This window comes from Phodopus roborovskii, unplaced genomic scaffold, assembly GCF_943737965.1.
Source record: "Phodopus roborovskii unplaced genomic scaffold, PHOROB, whole genome shotgun sequence".
Lineage (NCBI taxonomy): Eukaryota > Metazoa > Chordata > Mammalia > Rodentia > Cricetidae > Phodopus > Phodopus roborovskii.
The window spans coordinates 36,124,265-36,148,269 of NW_026125281.1; the positions used below are offsets into that span (position 1 = coordinate 36,124,265).

At 46.0% G+C, this 24,005-nt stretch overlaps 1 protein-coding gene across 1 annotated transcript; it reads left to right on the forward strand.

Moving 5' to 3' along the window:
• The first annotated feature begins 6,231 nt into the window (after positions 1-6,231).
• CUNH11orf97 (chromosome unknown C11orf97 homolog) lies at positions 6,232-22,577 on the forward strand. Its single transcript, XM_051198900.1, has 4 exons — positions 6,232-6,556; positions 9,291-9,395; positions 19,604-19,729; positions 22,324-22,577. Exons 1-4 carry the CDS (start codon positions 6,418-6,420, stop codon positions 22,326-22,328), a joined length of 375 nt encoding a protein of 124 aa, XP_051054857.1. The 5' UTR covers positions 6,232-6,417; the 3' UTR covers positions 22,329-22,577.
• The last annotated feature ends 1,428 nt before the right edge of the window (positions 22,578-24,005 follow it).

The following is a 24,005-nucleotide window of genomic DNA, read 5'->3' on the forward strand; positions in this document are numbered from 1 at the left end:
TTGCATCTTCCTGAAGCCCGCCAAATTAGTTTCTTCATTTCCCCTTTTTTCAAGATGGATTGTTATTAATACTGAGCAAATGAAAAAAATCTATAAAAGCATTCATTTCTGGGCCATCATTTTATCCATCCAGAACTCAGGTTCCTTTAGTAGTCCTCATTGTGGAGTTGATGACATGGCCGCATCCTTCGGACATCTCATCACTGAAGCAAGGCTGCAAAGTTGGCCTAAAAGCAAGCCGCTACCTCATTGGTTTGGCTTCTCTCCCTCTATGAGTACAATGTCCTCAGCATTTCATCTCTGACAGGCACTGTAGTGGAAACTGGAGAATTATACTGAGCCCAGGAAGGACAGGGGCCTTTTCAAGTGCTGCGAGCTCCCTAACATGGGAAGATTTCAATAATAAAAATGAGGGTTTGGGGAGATGCTCGGATGGCAGAGCCAGGTGTGGTAGCATGATGGCACACAGCTGCAATCCCAACATGAGTAAAGGGGAGACAGCAGGGTCCCCAGAGCTCACTGCACTGCAGCCAGTCCAGCAGAAAAGAAAAGCCTATTTTCAGGAGAAGTGAGAGGCTCTGCCTCAAAAGATAAGGTAGAGCATGACAGAAAGACGAGAGAGAGAGAGACAGACCTTTCTTTCCTAAGGGTTCCCCCCCCCCCCCCGGGTCAGGACATGTTGTCACGGCAACATAAATGAAATTAGGACACCATTATATACTTAAAAATTAGGGAGTCATCAATTCTGCTTTACATTTCTTATATTTCATTGATGAACTCATTTAAATACAATCAAACACCACACTAACATATACAGTTAGGAAAAGAGACCTGCCTGATACTGGATATTGTTTGGAAGGAAACATTCCCTACTCCTAATTTTGGTCTCTAGGAAATTTATCTCTTAGGTCAAATGATTTTATTTTTAGAAAATTCTAATTTCTGTGATTCAGTGGAGAGCAGAGCTACATCCTGATTTTCAGTAGTTCGCATGATTGAAAATGTAAATTTTATTGTATTACAGAATAAAGTTGCAATGAATTTTACAGACTTGTCTTTACATAAAAAGAAAGGCAGAACATTATCCAGCAATAAGTGTATATTTCTAGCTAGCCTACCAGGACACAGAGTGGAATCCACTCCCTCTAACACCGTCTTGGCAGGTTGAGAACATAGAGAATATCCGGAGAAATTGGATTTGTTTGTAAAGGTTTAGTAGGTATATCTTACTATCCACTTTTACTTTTCAGTTGTATGTATGCGTGTGAGGGTAAGTACCCAAAGAGCCAGAAGCCAGAAGCCTGAGTCAGGTCCCTGGAGATTGGACAGTTGTGGCCGATGTGGGTGCTGGGCAGAGCAGTAAGTATTCTTACTGCCTGAGTCCTGAAGCCCACTGTTTTTACTGTCTACAGAGTTCTGCAGGCCAGAAGAGGGCGCCAGATCTCATTACAGATGGTTGTGAGCCACATGCTTGCTGGGAATTGAACTCAGGACCATCTCTCCAGCCCCCAGCCCACTCTTTTAAGTGTGATCATTTACATCTACATTTTAAATATGTATGCCACAAAGCCACATGTGAAATACACATTTTATGTGGGCCACAAATGTGTTAATTTGATCTCTCCTTCCATGTAAAATTCCATGCTATTTTTCCATTATGTAAAATAATTCCCCTTTTGTTGTTGGTGGCATGGGAAGAACATTTATCATAAGGCTTGCCCTCTTAAAATTTTAAGTGCAGAGACCAGTGTCACTGCCCACAGGCACAGGACTGCCCAGTAGACATCTAGAACGAAGACATTTTCATAACTGAGACATCATGCCCAGTGACGTGAACCTTCCCTATCTCCCTCTGCGTCCCAGCCTAGAAACGACATTCCTACCCCACACCCCCTCACACAGGTACAATTGCGCAATAAGAAGCAAACTTCAGTTTGTGGCATAAAAATATAAACAAGCAAACCCTGTTGCTAATTTATTTCGTTGTGATGAAAACAGCTGGCGACTTCCCCTGCCTCACTTGAAGATTAGAAATGGAGCATCAATGCGTGGTCCTAGACAGCCCGTAAAGTGGAAATACACCCAGGTGTAGAGCATCAGTGCGTGGTCCTAGACAGCCCATAAAGTGGAAATACACCCAGGTGTAGAGCATCAGTGCGTGGCCCTAGACAGCCGGTAAAGCAGAAATACACCCAGGTGTACATAACATACTGGCCTCCTTGTTCTTCAAATGAATGATCCTCTGGGGGGGGGTGAGTGTGGAAAAACTCATTTTCAGACAGAAAGGCAAATCCTACATCTGTCTGGTGACATGGCCAACAGTCAGACTGCACAATGGCTGGACAAGGGATCCCAAGACAGACTGGAACTTTCTACCTATTGATTATAGTGGCATTTAGGCAGACATGGCTTTCAAAAATCATTTTTCTTTTACAGCCCTTTGTACAGAATATAGGTCTTGTGCAGGAAGCATACTGCAATTGGTTTCTTTGAATGATTTTGGGAGACAGACTCTCCTATACCCTGGGTTGGCTTGACCTCACAGCCGTCTGCTTCAGCCCACAGATAGGACTAGAACTACAGGTATGGGCTGCCACACCCAGTTAGGAGTAGCTCCTCCCCCCACCCCCGCCAGTCTGGTCCCACAGCCACACCAGCCCCAAATAGCACACAGAGATGCTGTATGAGATATAAATGCTGTTGGCCTGTTACTAGTGTTTCTTATTGGCTAGCTCTGTCTTAATTATTAACCCATTTCTATTAATCTAAGCATTTCCACCTGCTCTCATCTTACCAGAGAGAGGGGCTGGCGCTCTGCTCTCTCCGTCCTCCATCTTGCATCTCCTCCCTACTCCTTCCTCTCTCCTAGTCCCGCCTGTCTTGCTTTCCTATTGGCCAACAGTGTTTTATTCATTAACCAATTCGAGAAACATATTTACAGAATGACATCTCCCAGTTTCAATGAGGATGATTCTTGAAGGTAGATATCCAAGGATGACTAATTTTATCTTTTTGTTTTTCTACAGCAAATAGGGACGCATGATGATCTTGTCCAAATTCTAGGAAGTATATTTTCTTGGAGGCTTTTGGGATCTTGTAAATTATCAAAAAATTTGTATTACACCAATCACACTGGAGTTTTAAAACCCCAAGCAAGCAAGTCCTTATAAGGAGCAGCTTCCCCGTTAACTGACAGATGAGGAAGCAAATCCAATTGCCCTGAAATTCAATCCACTGGGACCATTCCATGAATTTTAAATGATGGCTGCTTACTAGAGAAGGAGGATTGGCTATTTTTGAACATAACTTAGGACTGTAGGAACTGAGATGAGATGCTGAAGCCAGTATAGGGTCTACCTCTCTAAAGAAATAACAGCAGGAAGCATCCCATTACTTATTCATTACAAACAGGTTAACAGTTCTTGAGACCTGTTCTAATCTAAAGAATTAAACATACAATGTAAAATACATTCACCCAGATTTTTACTACAATGCAATTAAGTCATGTGATTTAATGTATTGACTTTGGTAATACAATAGGTTTCATTTCTATTGCTTCTGTGCATTTGTCTGTGCGTGCATGTATTAGATTAGGTCTTTGGTTTTGTCTCCACCTAGTGGACATTTTGGTCTCTTCTCATTTAATTACAAAGGGTAAACCAACTACCTTGTTTTTGTTTTGTATGCTTTTTACCAGTAATTTACACACAAAAGAATTTTAAGTGGCATACACATGTGGTGATTGGAAAATTAAAAATCAAAGTCATAGAAGAGAGAAGAAATAAGCTACCTAAATGAATGCAGTCACTACAACCAAAAATGAAATAAACTCCAGGTTTTCCATGTTGAAGAGGAAACAAGAATTGTGTGATTCTTTATCATTTAATCAAAGAAACTATTTTATTTGCTTTTTGAGACAGGGTTTCTCTGTAGCTTTGGAGTCTGTCCTGGAACTATTGCTGTAGACCAGGCTGGACTCGAACTCACAGAGATCCGCCTGCCTCTGCCTCTGGAGTGCTGGGGTTAAAGGCGTGCGCCACTGCTGCCTGGCCGAACTATATCGTTTTTAATGAGTAAAATTTTAGACAAAATTTTGTTTTCTAACTAAAATATGCTTAACTGTTAACTTGTAGACATAAGCCACACATACAACAAAATTTAGAACCCTTGTAGCTGCCCTCAGATCAAGGTGCGGAATATAGCTGGGATCCCCAAAGCCTGCCCTGCACACCCTCGGCGTTTCCTTAAAACTAGCCTCTCCTTTAACTTCCTCGTCTCTACTTAATTGCTGCCACACCATGGATAATTTACAATGTACGACGTCACATCTGTGGAATTCTTCCACATCTCTACACAAGCGAGTCTGCTCTTTCTCGTTGTGCCGTTCAAAGAACACAGTAAATAGTAGGTTCATCTCATTTCTAATTCTCGTACAAGCCTTCGGGGCTCTGGGGAGCAGCGTTGCTGAGAGCACCAGTTCCAGAGTTTAGTCTGTGTGTGATATAAGGACTGTGAAGTGTGAAGAGCTTGATTACATTCCTCTTTAGTAAAAGGGGGGGGGCTCTTCAAATCGGCCACATAAATTTACACTTTCGTTCTTGACAGACTCCCACGGTGTTGTCCCAGCTGGACACAAACCCCCTGCCTAACGGCCATGGGCAGCTTGGGTGGTGCTCTCAGTAGAGAATGAGAGCCCAGATGCTGGGTGCCCTGCAACCCTTGCTGCTGCTGCAGGCCGGGACTGTTTTCCTGTTTGTTGGTTTAGCAAACCGCTCTAGTGTGGGGGAAATAACAGCTCCTTGCAGCTTCCGTTGCTTGGCCTGGTGGCCCGACGGCAATGGTGTGGGACAGTGTCTGGTGTTTGTCAGCCAGGGGGATCGCTTTTGTCACGTGTCCATTTATCTTCCCCATGCTCTTACTGCCGTCAGTGTCCTGTTCATACTCATCTTCTATAATCTGAGGCCTGGTTATTTGTTAGCTAATGTGTATTGAAAATGTTCTCCCGGTCTGTGACTTGACTCCCCACATTCTTAATAGTCACTTTAATTAAGAGATTATCTTAATTTTTATGTCTTCTAATTTATTGTTTTCTTTTGATTCTTGCGCAGGAAATTGTTCCCAACTCCAAAGTTGTGAACTTGTTCAATAGATGTCACCTAGAAGCGTTGGTGTTCCACCTTTATGACTGTGACCCATCTAATCTGCTGTTTGTGTTTACTGAATGCCAGGAGTGAAGGTTCAGGTTTTTTCCAGATGAACTTTCTATTTTTCTGCCACCACTGCTCAAAAGGCTCTTCTCTCTCAAGCCACACCCACCTCACCCCACACGTTTGCTTGTATCTGGTGCTCATACATAGTTAGGTCAGTTTCTAGACTGTTCTATGCCACCAGTGTGGTTTAATGCTTGCAAACACGAAACTATAAAGAATTTACATAAAAGAATAAAAATGGGCTGGGCGGTGGTAGCAGCTGCCTTTGATCCCAGCACTCAGGTGGATGCAGGAGGATGTCTAGGCGCAGGGAGGCTGGTCAGTGGCAGATGTGCAGCACCTGCACATGTTCTGGAATTTAAAGATGGGAGATGGGCACGGTGGCTGCAATGTTCTTAATCCCAGCACTGGGGAGGCAGAGGCAGACGGATCTCTGTGAGTTCAAGGCCAGCTTAGCCTGCAAAGAGAGTTCCAGGACAGCCAGCTCTCGCAGAGACCCTGTCTCCTCCCATCTCCCAAAAGGAAGAATCAGTACTTGCAACTGAGATGCAGGAAAGACAAACACATTGGGGGAGAGGGCGTCTTCTGAATTTGTTATTTCACTCTCTAAAAATGTAACGCAACGTTTTAATGACTTCAAAAAGGAAACCGGAGGTAGCCGCTGCTTCAAACTCTGGACTTTTCTTTCTTTTCCAATTCTGTGGTTTTGTCGCCTGTAAAATGGGTGGATTTGGGAGCTGACGCAGACACTGGATACAAAACTCCTCGTGGACTACAGTTGTTTGGTAACTTGTGAACTGATAGCAGGGAATCGTGGTCCTGTGTTGCATCCCTCCGTCTTTTCAGTCACTCACACCTTCCCTGTCCCTTGTGAGGCGTGGCCGATCCTTAGGGCTTTGGAGCAGACTCTGCTGAGTCACACCCCAGTTTTGTAGCTTTGGGCACTTCCCCAAACCTCTGTGACTCTCGGTTTCCCAGGCACGCAACTGAAACACCTCCCTTGAGAAGCCGGGTCCTCTGCGTGAGTCTGTATCCAGGGAATAATGCGGTTCGTCGCCAGCACCCGGGACCTGGGAGAAGTTAGCAGAGCCCTAGAGGCCCGGAGCATCCGCGGTCGCTATGGCAACCTCAGACGCCTCGCGTTCCAGAGCAGCCGGTGGCGGAGTTGAGAGGCCCGGTGGCCCTGGGCCGCGGAGACCCCAGTGGCATGAGGCGGCAGGAGGCACTGGTGGTGGCGGCAGGGGCGGCGGCGGAGGCTGGCCGCGACGGGGAGCAGGCCAGGACCCCAGGGCTGGGGTGCAGGGCTCGCGCTGAGCCCGGCGGCCCCCAGGAGCCCCGCCAACAATGTAAGTTCAGCTCCAGTCTCAGACCGTGGCCCTGGAGCCATGGGGCCGGGGGACTGGAGGGGGGGAGTGATAACAAGCCTGAAGAGTTCTAGGGAAGGGTTGTGGAGCCACTGTTTCCAAAGTCAGATAAAGACACTGGCAGAAAGGACCCAGATCTCTTCAGGCCGACGGTGTAGAAGGAGGCCATTCCCCTTCCCCACGGACTCCTGAACCCGAGCTGGCTATCGCCATCAACTGAGGTGGTTCGTGAAGGCGCTGATTTTTAAGGGGACCATGAGGGCACTAACATCGGGGATGGGTGAAAACACACGGCCAAGGAGAAATGCAAGCAGATTCCAGGGCTGCCCAGCCTCCTTGATGGGCTCTCTGCTGAGGAAGCCTCCAGATGCTTGGGCTAATCCCTAGACAGGCAGTCGTGGAGGGGTGGGAGGGTGTGTGTGTGTGTGTGTGTGTGTGTGTGTGTGTGTGTGTGTGTGTGTGTGTGTGTGTGTGTGTGTGTGTGTGTGTGTGTGTGTGTGTGTGTGTGTGTGTGTGTGTGTGTGTGTGTGTGTGTGTGTGTGTGTGTGTGTGTGTGTGTGTGTGTGTGTGTGTGTGTGTCTGGACGTTTTCCTGCTACACTGACAGAATGACTTGGCCAGGGAGCTCCAGGGATCAATATGCCGCCATACCAGGCTTTTCTTACTACACAATGTAAACAGTTGTATCAGGCCACAGGTAACTGTGGGAAAAAGAAACACAAAGTAAAACGCTTAGGTGCATTTCACAAACCACCGGTATCAACTGCTGTTGGAATCAACAAGCCTGTCTACACAGAGCTAGGCAGCTCTGGGCAGTCCCGCCCCTCCCCCATTGCCCTGCATGTGGCCGCTTGTTGACCAAACCACTGGAGAAGGTGAGCAGAGGCATTGTGTGCGGACCTCTGTCTTTCTCTTCTTTCCTCTGCCGGCAGCCCCTCTCCCTTCCTCGTTCCGAACCGAGGGCTTTCCCTCACTAGCTTTTCATCATTCCCCAAAGCTCCTGCGGCAGTGTCCTCTGTGGATTGGTCCTCTTGGCTGGCAACCACAGTCTGCCAGGAGACCTGCGCTTTGAGCAGGCAGCCCTTCTCTGGGATCCGGTGTAGACTGCTTCCTTCCTAGTGAAGGTCATGATTCTTCAGAGCAAGTCTAAAACAGTTAGTTCGACTCAGCTTGACACGGCGGCTTTCTACTCACATGCTCCCAACCCTTCGGACACGAGAATGAGAGCGCAAGCGTGTCTGGCTGTACCTTTCTTTTCTGAGTCTGGAGTGTGTCTGAGTCCTTACCATGAGAAGGGGCCAGGGTCACTGTCCAAATAGTGTGTCCTCTTTGGGTCAGTCTGCACTCAGGACAAGCTCACTCACAGCTCACTCGTGCTCTCTGCTGGTTAACTGGGAACAAGAGGGAATGCCTGCCATATTTCTGTAAGATTAACCTCAAATCTTAAGTATCTGAAGGGTGTGCTGAGTTCTCTTAGGCTCCCTGACTTGCAGCAGCAGGGAGCCCTTGTTCCCTGGAGGCTGTAAGGCTGTTGATAGGCAGGTATGCAGCCCAGGCTGTTGATAGGCAGGTATGCAGCCCAGGCTGTTGATAGGCAGGTATGCAGCCCAGGCTGTTGATAGGCAGGTATGCAGCACAGGCTGTTGATAGGCAGGTATGCAGCCCAGGCTGTTGATAGGCAGGTATGCAGCCCAGGCTGTTGATAGGCAGGTATGCAGCCCAGGCTGTTGATAGGCAGGTATGCAGCCCAGGCTGTTGATAGGCAGGTATACAGCCCAGATTGTTGATAGACAGGTATGCAGCCCAGGCTGTTGATAGGCAGGTATGCAGCCCAGATTGTTGATAGACAGGTATACAGCCCAGGCTGTTGATAGGCAGGTATGCAGCCCAGGCTGTTGATAGGCAGGTATGCAGCCCAGGCTGTTGATAGGCAGGTATGCAGCCCAGGCTGTTGATAGGCAGGTATGCAGCTCAGGCTGTTGATAGGCAGGTATGCAGCGCTCCACTCTCCCTGAGCATCTGCTGTTGTCCATCTCTTTGGTTATTAATCTCCAGACAGGGTTTCTCTGTGTAGCTCTGGCTGTCCTAGACTCGGTCTGTAGACAAGGCTAGCCTTGATCTCTCAAAGATCCACCTGCCTCTGCCTCCTGAGTGCTGGAATTAAAGGTGTGCACCCCACCATCCAGCTGCTGTCTCTTACGCCAAACTCAGCTCTGATATTCCATTGAGTGGAACAGAAAGACTGCTGCCTTTATGTATTGATGACTGGTGCAAAAAGACACATATTAAACCATCAGTTACATAATAATTGTATGCAAATGAAACAATGAAGAAAGGTTGTTATAGAATGTTATTTTAAGATGTGTTCAATTCCCTGCAACTACACGATGGCTCACCACCATCTGTAATGAGATCTGGTGCTCTCTTCTGACCTGCAGGGATGCATGTAAACAGAACACTGTACATAATAAATAAATCTTTTTTTTTAATTTTTTTTAAATAAATAAATCTTAAAAAAAAAAAAAAGAAAAGAAGTATAAAGTTCTCCAAACCAGAAGTTGTGATGAAGGAGATCATCCCAAGATAGAGTCTGCAGGGCAAGCTGTCTGCAATTTCTAAGAGATGGCATGCCATTTTTTGAAACGCTATTCATATAGGAACAATGGCGGGAAGGCTGGGCACGGTTGGTGATAACTCAGTTGTGAATACCTTTCCAGGGAAGACGTTTTTATACTGCGAGCCCCATAAGAGAATCAAGGAGGTTTTGGAAGAAGAGCTTTCTATCAAGAGGGATGAGTGCCATGTGAAAAACCCACCTGCAGGTAACCTGAGCCGCAAGCCCTGTGTTTGCCAAAGGAGTATGAGTCTGCCTATTTGACGGCGCCCGCCACGGTTGCTTTACTTGTGATACAGGGAAATCTTAGAGCTATTCTTTTTGCCTATTCCTCTGTATGTAGAAGAAAACGAACTAGATCTTCAATGTATGTTTTTCTGTCCATACTTGCGGATGACCTTCTTGCTATTTAATAGTAAGCAGAATGTTTCACAGGCTTGGGACACAGTAACATCTTCAGATTATCATTATAGATCTGCTCAGTGGCAGGGGTTCCCGAATGTTACATTGTAATGGTCACCCAGAGGTTGTTAAAATCAGCTTCCTGGGCGGGAGGTAGTGGCCCATGCCTTTAATCCTAGCACTTCGGGAGAGATAGGCAGGCAGATCTCTGTGGGTTTGAGACCAGCCTGGTGTACAAGAGCTAGTTCCAGAACAGCCTCCAAAGCCACAGAGAAACCCTGTCTTGAAAGCCTAGACTACCAAATGCCCAGGTGATTGGTGTTGCTCATCCGGAGAGCCTCCCTTCCAAAACTGTTGCAGCAGAATGTGAGTCACTGAACTAGGTCAAATCACCCATGGATCTCATTTTACAAATACACAGTTCATGAGTGACACAGCTGGTCACTGATCGCTCTCATGATAGTTCATGTGATGCCCACACTCCCTCACAGCCATCATTCTGAGATGACTGGGCCCTCATGTCCATGGTTCCTTTTTAGCACCTAACCATTAGGAGAGTATTTCCTGCCTTTCATGTAATCGCGTTTTCATTATGATATTCACGGGGTCCTGAATTTGCTAGAGAACATATCTAGGTCAGCAAGATGGCTAGAAAACGTGTGGATCTTGGATGTTCAGTCCTTGGAACCCACAATCCCTAAATTTGCTTCATGGTCCCAATATACAATACCCTGACAAAAGCAACTTCAGCGGAAAAAGCTTACATACGTAACTCTCAGTTCTGGGCCACAGTTCATGGGAAGGATGGTAGGTCAGGAAATTAAGCAGCTAGACACATGCACAGTCAAGCATAGAGAGAGAAAATGCATGCATGCCCACTGTTCAGCTTGCCCTCTGTAATTTAGTCTAGGATGACCTCCCCCCCCCCCAAAGCCCAGGGGACGATGCTGTCTAATGTGTAGCTGGGTCTTCCCATGTCAATCCCCCACCAACACACCCATGGGTCAACCTGATTTGACAAGCCCTTCTGGGTGACTCTAGGAGTTGACAATTAAAGTTAATCATCATACCGTATAAAGGTGGACAGAGAGAATCGAATCTGCAAAGCTGTCCTGTGCCCTCCACATACGTGTCACAGACATACATCCCCCACATACCACATACACGAAGAAAAAGTAAAGTAAGTGAAAGAAACATGAACCTCACACTCCATTGTTCAAAAACCTGGCCGTCTTCTAGGGTGGTCTGTTCTGGAAGGGGATGTAACACAGAGACTGACATCGGGGTTCAAACTTCAAGCTGATACCAGGAAAGCAAAGCAGCCGGCCACTAGCTTTGCACCTCTAGCACAGGCGAATGGGCTGGCCCTTCCACGAGCTCTCACCAAGCCTCAGACTGTGACGTCTCCTCAGTGTGGTGGAGAACAAAGGCCTCCTCCTGACTCCTTGCTCCTGTCTTTTCTACTCCTCCAGAAATAGTGTGTCCGTGTGTCATACCAGTCCATCTGTCTTCACACTGGCAAACAGAAACCTTTTCTATGAGGCCTTCACAGGGACCTGGACACCCTTGGGAGCCTGAGCTGGAGCTGAGGCCGCTGCCTTGGTTTGAACCTTGGGCTTTGGTTGGCAGAGCCTATGACCCTTGGCCATGCAGCTTCTAATCCTCTTCCCAAGGTTGGGGTGAGCAATGAAAGCTTGACGGCTGAGTTTGTGGCTGGGGCCCTTTGGCATCTTGAGCTTAACCACGTTGGGCTTCACAAGGGCCTTGATGGCCTCCGCAGAAGCACTACACAATGTTCAGGCCTTTCTTTTCCTTTTATGGTCTCTTTGAAGGTTGTCCCAGCAGGCTAGACATTAAAAAAAAAAAAAAAAATGGAACCTCTGTTCTTGCTCAGGTTAGCGTGTGTGTCTGTGTGTGTAATTATACATAAAAATTACTTTATTACAAACAAGCTTGTTTTACATATCAATCCCTGTTCCCCCCACCAACCCCCAACCCATCCTCTCTCTGCTCCCCAGGGAGGGTGAGGCCTTCTATGAGGAGTCTTCAAAGTCTGTCCCATCATTTGGGGCAGAGCCCAGGCCCTCCCCCATGTGTCTCAGCTGAGGGAGTATCCCTCTATGGGATGGGCTCCCAAAGTCCATTCATACACTAGGGATAAATACTGATCACTACCAGAGGCCCCACAGACTGCCCAGGCCTCCTAACTAACACCACATTCAGGGTCTGTCCTATGTTGGTTTGCCAGCTATCAGTCTGGGGTCCATGAGCTCCGCCTTGTTCAGGTCAGCCGTCTCTGTGGGTTTCTCCAGCCTGGTCTTGACCCCTTTACTCATCACTCCTCCCTCTCTGCAACTGGATCCTAGGAGTTCAGCTCAGAGTTTAGCTGTGGGTGTCTGCTTCTGCTTCCATCAGCTACTAGATGAGGGCTCTAGGATGGCAGATAAGGTAGTCATCAATCTCATTATTGGGGAAGGGCGTTTAAGGTAGCCTCTCCACTACTGCTTAGATTGTTAGTTGGGATCATCCTTGTAGGTCTCTGGATATTTCCCTAGTGCCAGATTTCTCTTTAAACCTATAATGGCTCCCTCTATTATGGAATCTCTTTTCTTGCTCTCCTCTATTCTTTCCCTGAATCAATCTTCCTGCTCCCTCTCCCCTCCCTCATGCTCCCAATTTGTCCCTTTACCTTTCTGTGAGGGACCATGTGTGTCTCTCTTAGGGTCCACCTTGTTTCCTAGCTTCTCTGGCGGTGTGGGTTGTAGGCCGGCAATCCTTTGCTCTATGTCTAAAATCCATATATGAGTGAGCACATACCATGATTGTCTTTTTTGTGACTGGGTTACCTCACTCAGAATTCTAGTCCCATCCATTTGCCTTCAAATTTCAAGATTCCATTGTTTTTATCCGCTGAGTAGTACTCCATTGTGTAAATGTATCACATTTTCTCTATCCATTCTTCAGCTGAGGGGCATCTAGGTTGCTTCCAGGTTCTGGCTATTACAAATAATGCTGTTATGAACATAGTTGAATAGATGCCTTTGTTGTATGAATGTGCATCTTTTGGGTATATGTCTAAGAGTGGAATTGCCAAGTCCTGTGGTAGATTGATTCCCATTTTCCGGAGGAACCACCATACTGATCTCCTAAATGGTTGTATGAGTTTGCACTCCCACCAGCAGTGGAGGAGTGTTCCCCTTTCTCCACATCCTCTCCAGCATAAACTGTCTTTGGTGTTTCTAATTTTAGCCATTCTGACAGGAGTAAGATGGTATCTCAGAGTTGTTTTGATTTGCATTTCCCTGATGGCTAAGGATGTTGAGCACTTTCTTAAGTGTATTTCAGCCATTTTAGATTCCTCTATAGGGAATTCTCTATTTAGTTATGTACCCTTTTTAATTGGATTATTTGGTATTTTGGTGACTAGTTTCTTGAGTTCTTTGTATATTTTGGAAATCAGCCCTCTGTCAGATGTGGGGTTGGTGAAAATCTTTTCCCAGTCTGTGGGCTGCTGTTTGGTCTTGTTGACTGTGTCCTTTGCTTTACTGAAGCTTTTCAATTTCAGGAGGTCCCATTTATTAATTGTTGCTCTAAGTGTCTGTGCTACTGGTGTTATGTTCAGGAAGTGGTCTCCTGTACCAATTTGTTCAAGGGTATTTCCCACTTTCTCTTTTAAGAGGTTCAGTGTGGCTAGATTTATGTTGAGGTCTTTGATCCATTTAGACTAAAGTTTTGTGCAGGGTGACAGATATGGATCTATCTGCAGTCTTCTACACACCATCATCCAATTATTGAAGATCCTTTCTTCTTTCCATTGTGTAATTTTAGTTTCTTTGTCAAAAATCAGGTGTTCATATGTGTGTGGATTAATATCAGGATTTTCAATTGATTCCATTGGTCTACCTATTTTTGCACCAATACCAAGCTGTTTTCAAGACTATATAGCTCTAGAATAGAGCTTGAAGTCAGGGATGCCTCCTGAAGTTCCTTTATTGTACAGGGTTGTTTTGGCTATCCTAGGTCTTTTGTTTTTCCATATAAAGTTGAGTATTGTTCTTCCAAGGTCTATGAAGAATTGTGCTGGGATTTTGATAGGGATTGCATTGAATCTGTAGATTGCTTTTGGCAAGATTATCATTTTTACTATTTTGATCCTACCTATCCAAGGGCATGGGAGATCTTTCCATTTTCTGGTATCTTCTTGAATTTCTTTCTTTAAAGACTCAAAGTTCTTATTATATAGGTCTTTCACTTGTTTGGTTAGCATTACCTCAAGATATTTTATGTTGTTTTGGCTATTGTAAAGGGTGATGTTTCTCTGATTTCTTTCTCGGCCCTTTTATCATCTGTATATAGGAGGCTACTGATTTCTGTTTTAATCTTGTATCCTGCCACTTTGCTGAAGGTGTTTATCAGCTGTAGAAGTTCCCTGGCAGAGTTTTTTGGGTCACTTATGTAAACTATCATATCATCTGCAAATAGTGACAGTTTGACTTCTTCCTTTCCAATTTGTATCCCCTTGATCTCCGTTTGTTGTCTTATTGCTTGTCCTCAAGTACAGTATTGAAGAGATATGGAGAGAGTGGACAGCCTTGTCTTGTTCCTGATTTTTAGAGAAATCACATTGAGTTTCTCTCCATTTAGTTTGATGTTGGCTGTTGGTTTACTGTACTCTTATTATGTTTAGATATGCTCCTGTTATCCCTGATCTTTCCAAGACCTTTATCATGAAAGGGTGTTGGATTTTGTCGAAGGCTTTTTCAGCATCTAGTGAGATGATCATGCTGTTTTTCCTTTTCAGTTTGTTTATATGGTGGATTACATTGATGGATTTTCATATGTTGAACCATCCCTGCATCCCTGGGATGAAGCCTACTTGGTCATAGTGGATGATTTCTCTGATGTGTTCTTGGAATCGATTTGCCAGTATTTTAATAAGTATTTTTGCATCAATGTTCATGAGGGATATTGGTCTATAGTTCTCTTAGTTGTATCTGTGTGTGGCTTGGGTACCAAGGTAATTGTAGTCTCATAAAAGGAGTTTGGCAATGAACCTTCTGCTTCTATTTGTTGAATATATTTTCTGCACCTTTGAGTTGGGTTTCTTCACCGTCTTCTATACCTGTTGTTATTCATAGGTTTGGTTTTTTTTTTTATGGTGTCTCATATTTCCTGAATGTTTTGTGTTAGGGATTTGTTGGACTTAATATTTTCTTTAATCAATGAATCTATTTTCCTACTGTATCTTCAATGCTGGAGATTCTCTCTTCCATCTCTTGTATTCTGTTGGTTATGCTTGCATCTGCAGTTCCTTGTTGTTTACCCAGCTTTTCTATTTCCAGCATCCCCTCATTTTGTGTTTTCTTTATTGTCTCTGTTTCAGTTTTCATGTAATGGACTGTTTGAATTGTTTCCTTCATCTGTTTGATTGTTTTTTCTTAGCTTTCCTTGCTTTCTTTAAGACACTGGTTGATTTCTTGCATTTTTTTTTCTTGTTGTTGTTGTTTGTTTTTTCTTCCATTTCTTTAAAGGACTTTTTCATTTCCTCTTTTAGGGCCTCTATCATCTTCATGAAGTTGTTTTAGGGTCATTCTCTTCTGCTTCATCTGTATTGGGATGTTCAGGTCTTGCTGGTGTGGAGTCCCTAGACTCTGGTGGCATCATATTCCTCTTTCTCTTGTTGACTGTGTTCTTATACTGTTGTCTACCCATCCCTTCTTCCAATACATACGGGTGGGGTCTCTCCCTCTCCAGGTGGGTATTGGACCAAGGTTCTCTTCCGGTGGGTGCAAGCAGGTCCAATACTCTGATGGCTCTCCTCTTCCACTGGGTGGAGGTGGGAGTAGGGCACTAGCAGGCTCCAGATGGGCTGGTCCGCTGGGATGGGTTACCCTGTGCAGAGTCCCTGGTCCTCAGGAGGCTCCAAGCAGGGCACCATAAGGTGGGCTCCCTCCTTGGGCAGAGGCTGGACCGGGACACTGGCAGACTCTGGGCAGGCTGGTCTGCCTGGATGGGCTCCCCTCGTGTGCACGAAGACTCCCCTTCATGCCTTTCTTGTGTTTCTTGGCAAAGCACATGCTCCTTTGGGGTCAACTGTAGGGAGTTTGGTTTTTCTGCCCGCCACTTGGTCTTGTCCCGCCACTGCGCCAGCCCCAAATAACACACAGAGACTCTGTATTTGATACAATGCTATTGGCCAGGTGCTAGTTTCTTATCGGCTAGCTCTGTCTTAATTATTAACCCATTTCTATGTATTTCCACGTGGTCTCATCTTACTGGGGAGAGGCGGCTGGCAGTCCTGTTCTCTCCAGGCTCTCCATCTTGACTCCTCCTTACTACTTCCTCTTTCCTCCTTGTCTCCTAGTCCCGCCTATCTTCCTTTCCTATTGGCCAACAGTGCTTTATTCATTAACCAGTATGAGAAACATATACAGAATGACATCTCCCATCAGCCAACCTCCTTAAGAGTTTTGTATCTTTGTGACCAGGGATTCTTGAGGCCATTTTTTTTTTTTTTTTTTTTTTTTTTTTTGCCATTTGGGGATTGGTTGTTTGTGGTGTGGTTCTTGGACTTGGCCATGTCAGAATGGTAACTGAGAGGCAGCTCCTGAAGCACCTGGGACTAGAAGACCCCTTAGAAGTTTCTAATAAGAGACACTGACAACCTCAAGGCATATTGTCTGTTTCTAAGAAGCCATGGTATTTACTTTTAGGGCTTATTGTATTGCCAATGACACAAAGCATCTTCAAGAAAAGCTATATGTTTACTATACATGCTTTGTGTAGATATGGAATAATCTATCCAGCCTATGTGTTCTGTGTTCTTGGTGATTAAGCAACTTTTTCCCAAATGATTAGAATAGTTTGGATTCGGCTTTGTTGTTTTTAAGGGCCATATAGAAGCTAAATAGCATATTTGCAATTATTTGGAGAGGAAACAAGTGTTGCATCATTCCTACTGAGTGTGTTGGACTGTTACATAGCCTAAGAGAATAGAAAATAAATGTTCGTTTTTCTAAGATTTCCAAATATTCACTCAGCATGCAGCTACCCCGGGTTGCATTTTTATAGAATCCACCAGAGGGTACCTAGAAAACTCTCCGAGTGTTTTAAGCTGTTCCTCCAGAATAGGGATCTAGTACCCAGAGGGTGACAAGCTCCTGTCTGGCAGCAGAGTGGGCAGTCCTTAACTGGCCACTGGATCTTCTAGCAGGGTGTGTGGGGACACATTGTTCTTTGAATAGCTGATGGCAGCTGTAGCTTCTCCTTCCCAAAGACACGTGTCATCACATACAGCCCAGAGTCTGCATCCAGCTTTCAAGAATGCAGCAGTACTATTTTTCCTTGCTAAGAGTGAGTGCACGTGGCAGGTTGCCTCTGTGTCTTCTTCCTTGTAAGTACACTTTGTTCCCATGAATTGAAAACATTTCCAGATTGCAAAAAACCTTTGAAGCAAATAACCTTTGAAAAGCCTGTGACTCCTCCAGCATATTCAGCCTCTCAGTGGCATCTGGCACCATTATCTACACCTTTTTTCCCTCTAAAGCTTCAAGGTGGCCTTCAGGCCACCAAGCCCCATCCCCCGGCTCTGTTTCTGTCTCTTTGGTCACCTTTTCTCCCTAACGTCTCTGCCTCTGCTTGGTCTCCAAAATATGGGTAACTCAGCCCCTCCCCGCCTTTTTGAGACAGGGTCTTTGTGTGTAGCTCTGGCTGTCCTGGAACTCTCTGTGAAGCCCAGGCTGGCCTCAAACTCCCTGATTGTCCTGCCTCTGCCTCCTGAGTGCTGGGATTACAGGTGTGTGCGCCTTTTTGCCTAGCATTCCAGGGCTCTTCTCAATCTACTACATATGGCCCTATAATTATAACCACTCCAAAATGTATTGCCTATAATTTCTATATTTCCCTGAACACACCCCAGAGCCTGCTTGACTCCCAAATGGGTGTCTGGTTGTACTGGTGGACAGTGGTAAGCATAGCTACCTTCCAGATGGATGGCTGGTCAACCTCCCTGAGTTCACATCCTGAAGAGCGCTGCTATTCTGTACCTGACATTTTTCTAACCCTCTCTCTGGGGCCTTTCCCACCCAAGAAGTGGCACACTGTCCCCTGACCCGATTAGGGCTCAAGCTCCATCCCACAAGGCTGGCTGAGCCTGCTGGCTTCCTGAGCTCTTCACCACCCTCCTCCCCTTCTCAAGCTCAGCAACAGGGTTCATAGCTGCTTCCAGGATGGTCTGCTCAGTCTGCTCTCCACACAGATGGCGTCCAAGACTAATCATGTCGCCGCCCCACGCAAACCACTAGTGTCTTTTCATTGTTTAAAGTTAAACTGCCACAATCAGGAGGTGAAAGTTGTCTTTGGCTACATCACAAGTTCAAGGCCAACCCGGATGACAGAACATCCATCCTAAAAACCTGAGCCAAGCAAACACTGAGTAAGGCACATTCTCCTGCTCAGTGGAACCCTGGGAGATTTTTAGGTTGTCGAGAGTTACGCAGCAAGTGACATAACTCCAAATTCAAGTTTGATCCCAAACCCATCAACCTTCTCCCCAGGACGGTGTCTCTGGTGACACACAGCCAAGCCCTGTGGGGTCTGGGCCACTCCTCCTCGCTGGCTCAGAGTTCAAGGGTCTTCGCAGACCGCAGGACACTAAGCAGTCCTGGCTTTCTCCCTGGAACACCTTCTGTTGCTGTTGTTCCTTAAGAACTCTTGCCCCCCAACCTTGCCCAACATGCGGGTTTGCCAGGACGACATCCTTCATAGTCTAACCTGGTCCACTAGCTCTCACGTCATCCCTCCACTGTGGCCTCACTGGGTTACCCCTGACCTTTGTGCCTCTAGGCGGACTCTCTCCTGGGTGTCCTTAAAGCCCTCAGGATCAGCAAGTCCAGAACAAAACTCTGCCCACTGACCCCACCCCACCTGGCCAACTTACTCCTCCCCTGCACCGGTATCCACCAAATGTCAGGGCCATCCCAAAATCCCCTCCCTCTTCAGGCAGACATAACCTACATCTAATAAGGCTTAGTTTGGATCAAGAATCAAACCACTGACCATATGCCAAGTTCACCCCCCAAATACTCTATTTTCTCTCCAACTATATTTTATCAGAACCAGTTGTCAACATTAAAAAGTCAGGCCCGTGCCTGTGATCCAAATACTTGAGTAGAAGCACGGATAATCAGGGGTTCAAAGTCATCCTTGGCTACGTAGAGGGTTGAGTTCAGCTTGGGTTATATTAGATCCTGTCTCAAAGAACAAGAAGAGGTGGGCTGGAGCGATGGCTCAGGGGTTAAGAGCACTGGCATCTCTTCCAAAGGATCTGGGTCCAGTTCTCAGCACCCAATGGTGACTCACAACTGTCTGTAACTCCAGTTCCAGGGGATCCGGCTACCTCACACAGACACACCTGCCGGCAGAACACCAATGCACATGAATAATTTTTTTTTTTTTAACAAGACCTAGAAAAGGGGCTGGGGATACAACTCAAGGTGCATGTGCCTGGAACGCACAAGGTCCTGGTTTTGATTCCCTGCCCTCAAAGTCCTGTCAGATCCGTGTATCTACGATGTATAAGGGCTTTACTATGTACCAGGCAGCAGGTCAAGAGCCTTCCCCGGTCGAATCTCTGAACATATTTACACAGAGAAGTATGGGGGATATGGCTCTAAACCAGCCTTTCTAGCCGCCCCCCCCCCCCCCAGTCATCACTCAGTCACAGCAGCCACAGGGTCAAAACATATTTTCTCTTTCTTTTTTGAGACAGGATTTCTTTGTGTAACAAACATCTCTGGCTGTCCTGGAACTGTCTCTGTAGAGCAGGCTGGACTCAAACTCACACAGATCCGCCTGCCTCTGCCTCCCAAGGGCTGGGGTTAAAGGCATGTGCCACCACCGCCTCTACTCAATTAATTGGAAGCATAATGACCAAGGAAAATACTTCTGAAGCACTCTGTGCTGGGAAGAGAATACACTGCTCATTATCATTTTCTTGCTTTCCAATGTTCACAGTGGCCCTGGATGGAATTTGGAGCATTAAAAGGAATCTCCCCGTGGGAGGCATGATGCCAGGACCGCAGAGCAGAAACAGCTCGCTCCCACAAGCCAAGTACTACTCGAGGCATGGAGGGCTGAGACGTAAGACCCCCGTACCCTTGACTCCCACAGGCGCCCTGGGCCGACCGCTCAGCTTGTAAACAAGTGGCCAAAAGCCAGCTTCCTCTGTCCAGTCACATAGTTGACCACTGTCATCCTGGGACTCAAGCAGTCCAGCTAAGAAAGCGACCAGAGCAGGAAGTACATAACTACACTATAGGCTGCCTGTTTCCTGTGCTTCTTACGTACAGGAGTGTCCTGTGCACAGCCAGGCTGTAAGGGAAGAATCATGTGTATCCTTCCTTCTGAACATGATGGAACCGAAGGAGGGAGTTAAGGAGGGACTGGCCCTAGGTAAATGGGTCACCTGTATGGTGTACTCTTCAGAAGACGCATCCCTCGTTTCTTACTGCCCTAACGTCTGTCTGTCACAACATCTGTAGCAGATTATGGAAGGAGACAGGGGTCTTGACATAGTGCGGGGACACACAGCACGGGGACACATAGCTGGACACCAATCTAGAGCTGTAAGGTGACCCTGTGTGGGCAAACAGCAGCACGCGGAAGCCAAGCATGGGTCCCCTCCCCTCCCCTCCCGTCCTTTCTCTGCTCTGCTCTTGTCTCTTTTTTTTAAAAAAAAAATAATTTTGTGTGTGTGTGTGTGTGTGTGTGTGTGTGTTTGCTCAGTGCTCACAGAGGTCAGAGGTCAGACACGGGATTAGATCTTTTGGAGCTTGAGTCAAAGGCGTTATGATGTAGGTCCTGGGATCCAGACTTTGGTCCTTTGCTAGGATGGTGCTTCTTCTTAGTGAGTCAGCCCAGTGTGTGTATTCTTACACACACACGATATGGATTATCTCAGCAAATGCTATAACCCTAATGTTTAGCATTGTTAATATAGTATTTTACTTAAGCATTACACCAGCTATAAGAAATAGACATAACTCATTTTTCAGATGAGGACACAGGCACAGAAAGATTGAGGATTTGCCCAGTGCCACCTAGCTTTTGGTGGAAGTTTTGGCCTTGAACCCAGGAAGTCCATCTCCTGAGCCCATGTCCTCAACACAAGGTGCTCCTGTGCCCAGAGCTCAGAAACTGGGCTATCTACTGACTCTAAGTGACAACAGAGGAGGCCCGTATGGGTCTGCGGGAACTGAGATACAAGATTAAAGTAAAAAACCAAACCAGACCCAGCCCTGGAGCACAGGTCGGCAATAACAAAGCCATTGCATTACTCACCATGTGCGAGGCAGGACAGCAAGCAATTTACGTAGTTATATAAGTCCACATGATTATAAGCTCCATCTTCCAGGTAAGAAAATGTGGCGGTAGGAAGGTCATAACGAGCCGTGGTCTGAGAGCGAGTGTAGTGGAAATTACCAGCCTGCGCCCCTTTGATTCCCAGGCTGCCATAGCCACTGTCCATCATTATGGAGAGTTGGCTCCCTGGACACTAGGCAATGGGAGTCTAAGAGGTGAGTCCATCTGTAGCCCACAGAGAAACCAGTGCTTTTAGTGAGCTTGATTTAACCTGCAACCCTTGGAGCTCAGACAAATCAATGAGCCCCAGGTTCAGGGAGAGTCCTATCTCAAAAGTATGAAGTGGGGATTATCAAGAAACACCGACACTGACCCCTGGCCTCCATTATGCACACACAGTCTCATGCATACATTCTCTCTCTCTGTTTCCCCCACCCCACCCTGTGTGTGCGTGTGTGTGAGAATGTGTGTGTGTGTGAGTGTGTGTGTGTGTGTGAATGTGAGAGTATGTGAGTGTGAGTGTGTATGTGTGTGAGTGTGGTATGTGTGTGGTGTGTGGTGTGAGAGTGTGTGAGTGTGTGAGTGTGTGTATGTGTGAGTGTGTGTGAGTGTGACTGTGACTGTGTGAATGTGAGAGTATGTGAGTGTGAGTGTGTGTGTGAGTATGTGTGTGAGAGTGTGTGAGTGTGACTGTGACTGTGTGTGTGAGTGTGAGTATGTGTGAGTGTGTGAATGTGAGAGTGTATGTGAGTGTGACTGTGTGTGTGTGGTGTGAGTGTGTGAGTGTGTGTGAGTATGTGTGAGTATGTGAGTGTGAGTGGTGTGTGGTGTGTGTGTGGTGTGAGAGTGTGTGTTTGTGTGTGTGTGTGTGAGAGAGAGAGATCAAGATAGTGCAACTCTCCCCAGTGTAGAGTCTTGACCATTCATCAAGTTCTAAAGCCTGGTTTAGAGACTGCACAGCACCAGCCATCCTCATCAGATCCCAGGGTCTCGCTCATTGGCTCTCCTCATCACTTCTTTATTCTGCATTAGGTTAGCACACCAAAAAGGCAAGAGAAAGTCACTTAAACCGCTAAACGTGAACTGCCCACGAATTACCTGGGTTCCTCATGACATCTGATTCTGCTTCAGGTCAGGCAGGGCCCGCGGCAATTTCAAGCCAGCACCTGAGTGATGTCGACTCTGCCCAGAACCATGCTGCTGTGGTGGGGGCTCAGGGGCCAGACCGTGGCTTCCCGGTTATAACGGAGCATGTGAGCCACCATGAGGATTGTGGTTCAGTCTCAGCAAACCTGGATGGGAACGGGTTAGGGTTAAAGTTCATTTCCCCCAAATAAAACACATTAGCTCACATATTCTTTTTCTGACTCTAGGATAAGACGGACACACCCTTCCACAGAGATGGAACTTTTATTCTCCTAATGTCCAAAGACAGAAGAAACCCAAGCTTGTTTCTCAATTTAAGATGTATGGAAAAAAGCTTTTAGTCTGTAATACCAATATATAAATCAGTCCAAAGCCACAAAATCCTACTGGGAAAATGTGCTAAGAAAAAAATATACCTGCTTTTAGTTTTCACAGTTGGGATGTATTAGGCTTCTGTTCGGCTTATTCTATTAAATTTATCAAAAAAAAAAAAAAAGGCACAACTCTTCTTCATTTCAAGTTAAACATTATGAAATTGAAACTTGACACTGCGTGATGGGCGAACCCATTTCCTGTTTGGTATTGAGGGTGATCCAGACTTGTGTGACACAGAGCAGGATGCACAGTACTCCAGGATTAGTTAATGAATGACCAGTGGAAGAGCTTTGGTTCAAAGACAATTATTTTCTTAGAGCTCAGCAGAGCTCATTGTTTCTACAGAATTTCCTTACTAAATGGTAAGGAGCCAAGCTATCTTTTTACATGGATACAATAAGTACACTTATATGATACATTATGTATTTATATATATGTATACACACACACACACATATTTTTATGAGTTTAAAAAGAGGTTAACAAGAAGAGAAAAACCCTTTCACCTTCTTCATAGGAATATACACATGGAATGGAAAACTTGGAAGATAATGTGAAGGTGCTGCTCCTACAGAGAACCCAACACTCCCACAGTGGATCATAACTGTAATTCCTTCTAGAGAATCTGACACCCTCCTCTAGCCTTGTGGCCACCACAAGCATGTGACACATAAACACACATGCAGGCATAGCATTACAGACATAAAGTAAAAAATAAATATAAAAAAATTTTTTTTAAATGTAAGCTGGGTGCTGGTGATGCAATCCCAGAAAAACAAAATGAAGAGGAGGCCTGGTTTGTGGCTGGATAAGGAGAGTCCTTGCCTTGCTTGCCTGAAGCCATGGTTCTGTGATAAACATTGGGTGTCCGTCCAGCACTTGACAGGTACAGGCAGGAGGGTCAGAAGTTAAAGGTCACCCTTGACTACACAGCGAGTTAGAGGACCGCGAGAGCTACAAACAACAGCAACAACAGGAACACAAAGGGAAAAGGTAACCGAGCTTTCAGAGTCACGAACACACAAAGACATGGTTGTTCCTTTTCTTCTATGCTTGTTTTTCTTACTTGTTTGACATCATGCCTTGATTCTCAACCTGTGAGTTGTGACCCCTCTGGGGGCCAAACGACACCTTCACACGGGTCACATACCAGATATTTCGCATGTCAGGTACCTTTATTATGATTCATAACAGCAACAAAGTTACAGCTATGAAATATGAACGAAATAATTTTACGGTGGGGCTCACCACACCATGAGGAACTGCATTAAAGGGCTGCTGCATTAGGCAGGCTGAGAACCACTGCGCTAGAGTATATTCATTTATTGTCCTATATAATGTAACAACGCTTAACTTCAATCCACTTGTGCATCATGAATAATTCTGTAAAAGCTGGGTGTGGCTACTCCAGCCTGTAATCTTAGCACTTGGGGGCTGAGGCAGGAGGATTGCCAGGAGTTGGAGGCAGGCTTAGGCTCTGTGGTGAGTTCTAGGCCAGCCCTGCTGCAGAGGGGATCCTGTCGAAACAACAGTA